This window comes from Juglans regia, chromosome 9 (genome assembly GCF_001411555.2).
Source record: "Juglans regia cultivar Chandler chromosome 9, Walnut 2.0, whole genome shotgun sequence".
NCBI lineage: Eukaryota > Viridiplantae > Streptophyta > Magnoliopsida > Fagales > Juglandaceae > Juglans > Juglans regia.
The window spans coordinates 9240566-9251861 of record NC_049909.1 but is presented as its reverse complement, the minus strand read 5'-3'; the positions used below and the strand labels follow the sequence as shown (position 1 = coordinate 9251861).

Here is an 11296-nt window from a genome sequence, read left to right as displayed (position 1 = left end):
ATGTCATTTTACCTTTTTATCCTATTTTACTTACAAACATGTCTAAAATCATTTTCATTACGTAGATAAAAATGTAAAATAATATATTTTTAAATAGGTGTGCAGAGTATGAGACTTATGTCTAGAATTTTTCATTACTTTCGTGGTATCTAGACCTTTCTTCTTGGTTGGACCACAAGTGTCTCGCACTATAAATATGAATCCACCAAGAACTCCCAGTTTCATAAAAAAGTTGTTCTTGAACCAGCCTTCAAACCACTAATCAGCAGATCTTTTTTCTACGAGCTAAAGAAAATAAAAAATAGAGTTTTTAAGTATTTCATCACCATGCATCCTACTGAAGTTGGAAAAGCGATGGTGAGGTTCTATGCTATAATTTTTTACTTTTATCCCTTCTGTATGTCTTTGTTTCCTTTATTTTCTCTTTACTGTTTGAAATTCTACATCTTCTGGGTGACCGCGCGCGGTAGGATGAAGCACACCAGTTAGACATATGGGAAGGCTATGTAGATTGGAGGAACAGGCCCGCCTTAAGAGGTCGCCATGGCGGCATGCTTGCTGCTTTCTTTGTCTTGAGTGAGTGAACTTTGGATCATCAGCATATATAAGAACCTGCTTTTTTGTATCCTTTTCTACTTTTTTTTTATTGTCTTCAAAGTTGGGGCGAAGTAAGTGTGTGTGTGTAAACAATTGCATGCATCTAGCACTAACAGTGTTTATAATGCCAACTATTCTAGTCGTGGAGATATTGGAGAATCTAGCATATCTGGCCAATGCAAGCAATCTTGTGCTGTATATGTCAAAATTCATGCATTTTTCTCCATACAGCGCTGCCAACATGGTTACCAATTTCATGGGCACAGCTTTCCTTCTGGCTCTTCTTGGTGCCTTTCTGGCAGATGCATTTTTCACTACTTACCGCATATACTTGATAAGTGCAGCCATAGAATTTACGGTGAGTTTTCCAACAAATTAAGGTTTATGCCTTTAATTATCCTTTCCCACCAGCAATAGAATTTACATGATCAGCTTGATAGAACTCGCTATTAGAATATCTCAAGAGTGTTATCCAGAGGATGACCCACACAAGGACTCACCCATGCATGGCATGATGTGCAAACAGTACAGCATGATAGATGATGGTGACCATAAAAATGCAAAACGTCCTAGCCCCACCTAATGAAAGTTTTAATTGAAAACATATACTTTCTTCAGGGAGAGGAAATATGTATGACATATGTAATGAAAAAAATAAGGTTTCTTGTACTAGCATTGTCCAATCACAGTACTCTACACACTCTATGGTGACCTAGCTAGACCCCACGTACACTTGGCTGTAAGCAGTTCTTTCTGAAATTTCAATTGGTGGAAGGAAACCCATCTCCTATCAATGCCAGAGGGCAGCCAACTGTGTGATTTGAGTGTCCTTTTCACATCTATTTCCATAGCTAACCGTTAACCCTTAAACTGAAGGAGGACTATAGTCTATTGACATACCACGTGATCAGTTGATCAAAGATGATCAGCATAATTAATGAAATTCACCATCAAATTTAACAAGAGAAATGCCTACCTCACTAAAATTCAAGGTTGCAACGTGTCACTTTCAGAGTAGAGAAGTGCTTGATTCCCTAAAGACAATTAGAAAAAATTATTTTACACTTGCGTCAAATTATAAAGTTTTTTATATTAACTGTAACGCCCCGGTCCCGCAGAGATCGAAGAGTTACTCCCTATAACTTAAAACTCACAATTCATCAATATATTTATAGACTCTAAAATATAACGTCATCAGAATACTACAAAGTCTCTTAATAAAATCTGCCACTTCTCAGAAATCTTCTACGAGTAATCCACTATGCTTAACTAATCATCTCACCGCTACTCCATAATTCTGATCCTTAACTGGTTTATTCAAAAATCATCTGAAAAATAATTGGAGATAAGGGGTGAGTTATCAACAACTCAGTAAGCAGAGAACATATACCAGTGTATAAACATGAGCATTTACAGAAATCAGAATGCAGAACAAAATATTTTCATTTTCAGAGTGCGGAAGCAGAACATGTTATCAAAATATCAGAGCGAAGATTTAGAAATAATTTCATTCAAAATATTCTTTGGCATAGCATAAAAGATCATCATCATCATCAGAACATCATATCAGAACGGAGGCCATGTATAATCCCCGTGGTAGGGTTGTGCATCTGCGGATAGCCAAGCAAAACATGAAACACTCTGTCACCAAGGTGTGCACTCAAAACAGAGACCACTACTATAACCCGTGGCAGGGCCGTATCCACTATTATTACCCGTGGTTGGGCCGTACCCACTATTATTACCCGTGGTTGGGCCATATCCACTATTATAACCCGTGGTTGGGTGGTTGGGCCGTATCCACTATTGTAACCCGTGGTTGGGCCGTATCCACTATTATAACCCGTGGTTGGGCCGTATCCACTATTGTCACCCGTGGCAGGGCCGTAATTGAGCAGAATGGAAACAGAATCAAATTCAGAATCAGAGAGTCATGCCAAAGGTTTTCAGAAATCACGTCTTATCCAAACAGAGTACTGAACAAAAATTTTCGGAACAGAACAAAATCATATCACAACATAATTTATGCACAAATTTCATATTCGCTCTCATTTTCAAAGTTTAGAAACAGAATGTCAAAAATAAGCTCATGTCTACACCAGTCATGACAGAAAATACTTTCTTCTTAAACAGAATCTCATGAGTAATGTAGAACAAATAACTGAGGTAGTTCAAGTTTTTTTTCATAACAAAACATGCATATTTTCCAAAACGGACCTCAGTTCATTTTATTTAATGCAAAGTCTAGCATAGGAACCCCGCTTACCTGGACTTCTTAGCTTTTTCAAAATTCCTCAAAAACGTCGGACAATACTTAATCGTCACCTATAAAATAATCACGTAATTCTCATAAATTTTCAATTAATCACATATCTCAATATTTAATCCTAAGCTTATAAAATAACCTATTCAATTCCTCAAAACCTAAAATTACCAATCATCACTTTCTAAAATCGTCAATGCCAATTTAATACCATGACTAAAACATTTAAAAGTCAGACCTATTTACTAATGAAAACAACTTATGAAGCTTAATACCAAGTAATATAATTATCCCAAAATATTTTAAAAATAAACCATAACTATTTTTAAATAGACTAAAATATATCTAAAATGTAGAAATAACATTACACCAATATTGTTTACTCTTAAAATAAACCTTTACTTAATAACATGTTAAAATACTTAAGCGATTTGACGTAAGTACAAGTAAAAATTTCGTTAAATAATAATAAACAAAAAGCTTTAATCGTAATTTAAAAGTTTAAAAAAAAAATTCACAATTACTAAAATAATTTGCAACCAAAGTACAAATTGAAAATCCTATTTATTGTATGTAAACTTTTCTTGTACCCCCCCCCCCCCCGGGGGGTATAAACCACGTAAAAACAGACCAAAATATAACAACTTGAACACATTCTAAAACTAAGGGTAAAACCGTAATTCATTTTCAAATGCCATGCAAAAATATAAGCTACGTAACCTGCAAATGCGAATTCACGCAGATTCAGTGCAAAAACCGTAAGAATAAGGGCGCGAGGCACTCACCGCCAAGGGAGGAGCTGTGCGTGACGCGGCGAAGAAGGTCACGGTGGTGAGGCACTGAGAGAGAGAGAGAGAGAGAGAGAGAGAGAGAGAGAGAGAGAGAGATGAGTGAGAGACCTCATGCAGAAAGAGAAAGGGACGGAGAGATGGCTCAGCGTGAAAGAGGACGGAAACTCACTGTGAGGGTGCTACGACTGGGGTGGCTTGAGGGTGTTCAGCGCCCTTATCCGCGTGGGTGGCGACGGTCTGGAGTGGCTAGAGCGGTGCGGTGCAGTGCAGTGGTCCAGTGGGTGAAACTCTGTTTCGGGAGGCCAAAAACAGGGGAATAAACTGTTGAGTCTTCCGTGAGAGGGGTGGCTCGCGGGGGTGGTTTTCGTGAGGTGGGATCACCATGCGGTGGAGGGTGAGTGCAGTGACTTATGGTGGTTGGACTACTGTGTTTTTCGGATGTCACAAATGGTGGAAGTCAAGGCTTGAAATAGAGGCTTCAAGGGCACTGGTGGCAGCTTCGTCTGGCTGGGCACGGTTGAGGTGGTGAACTAAGAGAGGCTGTGGTACAGACGCAGACGGTGCTTGGCGGCATCGCGGCACGCGGATTAGCTTTGGGGTGCTGCACGACTCGTGGTGCGAGGAACCAAGGGGATGGAGGCTGAGGAGGAAAAAGCTGGGCTATGGTTTCACGTGGGAGGGCAGCGGCGTGAGCTATCTTCACATACATATATATATAACTATATATAGGTGGATGAACAAGAAAAGAAAACCCTAGAGGAGTAGACGTGTGAGCGGATGAAGATGAGCTGTGTGAGTGCATGCATGACGTGCAAGAGAAAAACAAACTTACGGAAAAAAAAAAAAGAGATAAAGACCGAAAGAGAAGGAAATAAAAAAAAATAAACATGCGGAAAAAATAAACGTGTGAATAAAATAAAAAAAATCACTACTCAAGTTCGTAAAAAAAATAAAACTTAAAAAAAAAATATCAAGCTCCAATAAACAAATAAAAAAAAAATCTAAAGTCCAACTATACAAATTTTGGGTCCGGGTGTTACAAAGATTATAATATATCTTATGTACTATATCAAACTAAGTTATTTTACTATAAGCATTAATCCTTTTAATTTGCAATTCTTTCTTCTATGCCAACTACTTCCTTTTAGTGTATCTTGTTGTGTCACACTCTTTATGATCCACTGAAATCCGATGAAGTTTGTGTCACGGACTAGTTAATTAATGACAGAATAATTTACTCTCTGCTGAATAAATCCTGCATTAATAAAGATCATGTTTTCAAGTCCTCACAAACTAATGAAACAGGGTCTTCTAATACTTACAATTCAAGCTCATGTTCCATCCTTGAAACCACCAGCCTGCATCTCAGTGAACATCAACAGTCCATGCCAGGAAGTTGGCAGTGCACAAGCAGTGATGTTGTTTGCAGGCCTCTATCTGGTGGCACTGGGTGTTGGAGGGATAAAAGGTTTGCTTCCACCACATGGGGCTGAGCAGTTTGATGAGACTACCCCACAAGGAAGGAAACAAAGATCGTCTTTCTTCAACTACTACGTATTTTGCCTTTCCTGGGGGGCTTTAATTGCTGTCACTTTAGTGGTATGGATTGAAGATCACAAGGGCTGGCAGTGGGGCTTTGGGATCTCCACTGCAACAATTCTAGTTTCCATCCATGTTTTCCTCCTTGGCTCTCCAACTTACAGGACCAAAGTTCCTGCAGGAAGCCCCATCTCAACAATGTTCAAGGTAGAATTTAGACAAATAGTGTTTAATCGCGGCTTGTCCTAAAAGTCAAATAGTGTCGTCACTTCTCAAAATTTAAACTGATAAGAAGAGATAGATTTTAATTATTTATTTTATATCTTAACATTTTATCTCAATAAATAGTCCCAGAGTCCAAAATACCCATCAATAAATGAGCTCAACACATGAAATATTTTAATTTAATGTAGTGAAATGTAGAGTTGAGATTTGAACTCAAAACCTATACTGTGATGCCATGTTTAATCATCATTTCTTTCAAAAACTTAAACTAACGTGAAGATGTTAATTTAATTATTCAAATTATATCCTTAACAAATAGCAAAATACAACAGTTATTTTTTATCGATCAAAATATAACACATGCTGCAAGTTGAATAGCTGGAGCTGGCTAAAGAGAACTCTTTCACTTGTTTCCAACAGGTTCTTACCGCAGCGGTTTACAGCACATGCAGTGCTTGGATTGCTAAAAATACTGTTATGAGCAAAAGTCCATCCTATACAGCAGAAACCAGGGAGGGAGAAGACAATGAAGCTAATGAAAAGGTGCCTAATCAGAGTCTAACAGAAAGCATCAGGTTCCTTGACAGAGCAGCAAACAACGAGCGCAACCACTCAATACTGAAATGCACCGAAAAGCAAGTAGAAGAAGTCAAGATTGTAATGCCCCAATGGAAGGCCCAAACCACATGGCCTATACTCCAAAAGGACTAGTCAATGATACAATTAGAGCCCCATTGGAACCTTATAAAGAGTAAGAACTTCTCATTCCCAAGCAATGTGGGATCCCATACATCACCTACCCTTATCCATATCATATGGGGTATCACAATCTACCCCCCTTAAATTCCTGACGTCCTCGTCGGGCATGTCCATTGTAGGTGGCACGGCTCAAGTCCCACATTTCTGGTTGGGATAGGCTCTGATACCATTTGTAACGCCCCAATGGAAGGCCCAAACCACATGGCCTATACTCCAAAAGGACTAGTCAATGATGCAATTGGAGCCCCATTGGAATCTTATAAAGTGCAAGAACTTCTCATTTCCAAGTAATGTGGAATCCCATACACCACCTACCCTTATCCATATCATATGGGGGTATCACAATCTACCCCCCTTAAGCTCCCGACGTCCTCGTCGGGCCTGTCCATTGCAGGTGGCACGGCTCAAGTCCCACATTTCTGGTTGGAACCTGGCTCTGATACCATTTGTAATGCCCCAATGGAAGGCCCAAACCACATGGCCTATACTCTGAAAGGATTAGTCAATGATGCAATTGGAGCCCCATTGGAATCTTATAAAGAGCAAGAACTTCTCCTTTCCAAGCAATGTGGAATCCCATACACCACCTACCCTTATCCATATCATATGGGGGTATCACAATGGTAGTGCTAAGGATCCTCCCAATTTTCATGTCTACAATGATGCTAAACTGCTGTCTGGCTCAGCTCTCGACCTTTTCGGTCCAGCAAGTAGCCACCATGAACACCATGCTTGGCTCCTTGAAGGTCCCACCCGCTTCTCTCCCCGTTTTCCCTGTCATCTTCATCATAATTCTTGCACCTGTCTATAGCCGTGTGATTCTTCCATTTGCAAGAAAAATAACCAAAACCGAAATGGGTATCACTCATTTACAACGAATAGGGACAGGGCTGGTCCTTTCTATGGTGGGCATGGTAGTGGCAGCTCTGGTAGAAATGAAGCGAAAGAAGGTGGCAACAGATTCTGAGCTACTATATTCTGTAGAACCTCTTCCTATAACATTCCTTTGGGTGGCTTTGCAGTACTTGTTCTTAGGATCAGCCGACCTTTTCACCTTGGCTGGAATGATGGAGTTCTTCTTCACGGAGGCGCCATCAAGCATGAGATCTTTAGCCACAGCTCTCTCTTGGGCCTCCCTGGCTATGGGGTATTACCTTAGCTCAGTGCTAGTATCGATAGTCAATGATGTCACCGGTGCATATCGACACAGGCCATGGCTCTTTGGCAGCAACTTGAATTACTATCACCTCGAGAGGTTTTACTGGCTAATGTGTGTGTTGAGTGGATTGAATTTCTTGCACTATCTTTTCTGGGCCAATCGCTACAAGTATAGATCAATGGAACCAATTTAATAACCGAGGCATATTTAATTGCAATAGATACCATTCAATGCATATATCTGCCACTTTCACCAAACCTTGAGATGATTTTCTTTTGTAGTACTTGTTCATTGAGAGAGAGCAAGGGGGTCATCTTGCAAATTGTATTTTGTACCAGACTAGCAGTGTAGTAATTATTAGACATTGCACAAGTAATTCTATTTTTTCATTTTATCGTCATCAATGGCAATGTATAAAAGGAAAGGAAAAGGAAATGCGTACCCAAATCAAAAGTCCAATGAAAAAACCCATCCAAACCAAAAGATAAGCATCATAGATCCAAAAAGCTTGGTTCCTTCAAGAGGCACATAGCCTGGAGGCCCAGGTCCAGCGAGGCCAATGTGCAAACTGGGTTCAAAACTGTAACACCCGAGCCTAGCAAGAAACTCGCGTCTGAATTTTTTATATATGGATGAAAAGCCCACTTGGATTTTAACGAGTAGTTTTGAGAATACGTTACGGGTCGCAAAAATTTATTTCGGCGATTTATGAGTTTTTACTGAGATTGTTAATTAGGTTAAATTTAGCTAATATTTTATGGACCAAACATGATTTATTTCATCTGGTTTTCGGCCCGAAAAGTTTTGTACTGAGTTAGGCTAATTGAAAAATGAGTTGAGGCCAGTAGTATTTAGAATATTTTTGACTGATGGCAATAAGAATAAGCTACTACGAAGATGCTTTGGACTGCTTTAGCTTGTCAAAACCAAGTTTTGTTAAGCCCCATGCCACACACGTTTCGTTTCTATTTTTTTTTGTTAGGGTTTCAACCACATTTTTAGTCATCATCTCATGCACATAGAACCTCCCTCAACTAGGTTAACTCTTGACGTCAATTCCTCCATGGCCTGCATGTTCCTATCCCCCCACGACATTCACGGCAACAACTTGCATTTGGAGATGTACTTTCACATTATGCATTTTTTCTCCCTTTTTTTTTCTCTAGGGTTCCTAGTCATATAGATATATAGAAGTGGAGTTCCTTATCACAACGTATAGAAGATAGCCCAAGATGACTCCACCGTTACACCTAGACGGACCGAAAAAAAAGGAAGCTAAGCTACGTTCAACGTTTCACCGTAGACCCATGCCACCGCAGCACCACACTACCACTGTAACGCTCGAGCCAAACTAGGGGTGTCAAATCGTATTAACAGGTCGTGTTCGTGTCGTGTCAAGACATGTATATTATACTATATAGGTCAACCCTAACTCGACCCGTTAAACTTATCGTGTCAAAATCTCAAACCCTAACACAACCCAATAACATAACGGGTCGTGTCGTGTCAACTCGTTTTGACCTATTTATGTAAATGGATTGAAACAAACCCAAAATTAACCTCTTTAATCTAGTTAAGTTTAACATAATTTTATATAAATGTTAAAATCACAATATCTATAAAAAATATAAAACTAACTACAAGTCCAAAATTACAATCTAAACAATAAAAATATCGAAATTAAAATCCCAACAATTTTATTTTTTAAGTATAAGGGTATAATTGTAATTTTAACTTTCTTAACGGGTCATAATGGGTTATAACGGGTCATAACAGGTTGACCCGTTATCAACCCGTTAAGCTATCATGTCTTAACAGGTCAACCCGTTTTGACCCGAATCCATTAAGGGTAAACCCTAACCCGCTTTTATCGTGTCGTGTTCGTGTTGGGTTAATGGGTCGTATTACATATTGACACCCCTAAGCCAAACAACGAATTCGTGTCCAAATTTTTTTTATATATAGATGAAAAGCCCACTTGAAATTTCCAAGTATTGTTGGGATAGACTACGAGCCCAATTTTTTATTTTTTTTATTTTTGATGGATATCGAATAATTTCTTTTGGAGTTTGTCGAGTAGGTTTAAATCTTTAAATACGTTGGGTTAGGTGAAATTTTTATTGGACCGAAAATTAGTGGGACAAGTTATAAGATTTTTAGAGAATGAATCGAGATCCAATTTTTTTTTAAGGAAAAAGCCTCGAACAAAAAGCAAGCCATGAAAATCCTATAGGCTTTAGTCTCCTTGCCATGCAATTAACTCTCTCATCCTTCTAGGGTTTGTTGTTGTTTTTTTTTTGTTACCCTATATTTAATCCTTTGTGCCTGAAGAAAAACCCATGTATAGCGCTGCTGTCTCCTTCCCCATCCCTCTTGTGCGCTGAAACCCTCCACAACCTCCATGCAATCACTGCCGCTGCCTCCCAATACCTGCTAGCACAGCCACACACAGAGTCAACCTTGCACCCCAATTTGCTGTCCAACACCATCAAGGAAGCCCAAACCGACGTAACTCTCAGTCGTGGAGGGTGCACCGTTGCAGAAACAGTAAGCCAGACCACCGTGAACCAACCCCACTGACAAAGCTCCTTCACAACCCTCCCACAACCGCTGGCCAGCCACCGTATCCAGCCTTGTAACCACTGTGCAAGGAAGCCACCAAGTCGCCTGCAGTCACACGGTGAACCTCTGTTTTCACAACTAAAAATAGAGCAATCCACATACAGCAGCTCGTCCACGTCGGTTGCCTCAGCCTCAAGTAACATCACTACACAGCCATCGAGCTCACCACTGTCGACCTCTACCTAGCCCTTTGGTCTGCCGCGCGCCACCTCAAGCTCACGATGAGCTTCATTCTCTCTTGCACCAAGCTCTCTCTCCATCTCTCTCTCTTTTTCTACGTGAGGTTTTTCACTCACTCATCTCTCTCTCTCTCAGTGCCCCACCACCGTGATCTGCCACTGCCCCCAGTTGTGCCGGCGTAGACTTCCACCCAAGCCACCGCTGCACATAGCTTTCAGTATGCATGGCCCATGTCACATAATATTAGATCCTAGGTTAGTTTCTCAAAGAGCCATGCAGGTTATGAATTTTTCTTTCCCAAAATGCCCTTGAATGAGTATATATTGATCATGTTTTTATCATCTGCTATGCATGGGATTTTATTTTTAGTATAAGAATTTATATTTATGGATAGAAGTTAAATTACTAAATATATGAGTTTTAAATATGATTAAGTTAATTTTCAAAATGAATCTAAGTTGTAGTTCTTTAATTTTAAAATATTTTAGTATAAATATATTAGTATTAAATTTTATAATTTGATTTCATTAGTAAATAAGTTAGATTTTGTGTTTTCGTTGGACTAATTTTTTGGACATTGATGATTTGAGAAATGTGATGATATTTGAGGATAACGTGAATTTAGGCTTTTGAGGAATTAAAATAGGTTATTTTAGCATCTTAGGCTTAAATATTGAAATACGTGTTCGATTGAAAATTTATGAAAATTACGAGATTGTGTTATAGGTGACGAGATTAATATTTGTTTGGCATTTTTGGAAAAAATTCGAAAAAGCTAGGAAGTTTAGGTAAACGGGATTCCTATACTAGACTTTGCATAAAAATAAAAATGAACTGAAGTTGGTTTATGAAAATGTGCATTATATGTTTTGAGAAGAAATGTGAAAATAATCTCAGTTATTTGTTCGTCATTACTCATTGAACTCTGATGAAAGAGAAAGCATTTTTGTCATGACTAGTGTAGACATGAGTTTATTTTTGGCATTCTATTTCTAACCTATGCAAAAAGAGCGAATATGAAAATTTGTGCATAATTATGTAAATAGTCTTTGGATCTGCTTCGATTATGAAGATGATATGATTTTGTTCAGTACTCTGTTTGGATAAGACATGATTTTTGAAAACTTTTGGCATGACTCTCTGATTCTGAGCTTGATTATG

General features: G+C 39.0%; 1 protein-coding gene across 1 annotated transcript; it reads left to right on the top strand.

Moving 5' to 3' along the window:
• Positions 1-345: 345 nt before the first annotated feature.
• On the top strand, positions 346-8815 carry LOC109021629 (protein NRT1/ PTR FAMILY 4.6-like; the record flags this gene model as incomplete). The annotated part of the gene is made up of 7 exons (XM_019004288.2): positions 346-357; positions 471-576; positions 738-955; positions 4957-5397; positions 5836-6076; positions 6805-7513; positions 8794-8815. Coding segments are annotated over exons 1-7 (1740 nt in total), but the record flags the coding sequence as incomplete, so codon positions are not given.
• Between the last annotated feature and the right edge of the window lie 2481 nt (positions 8816-11296).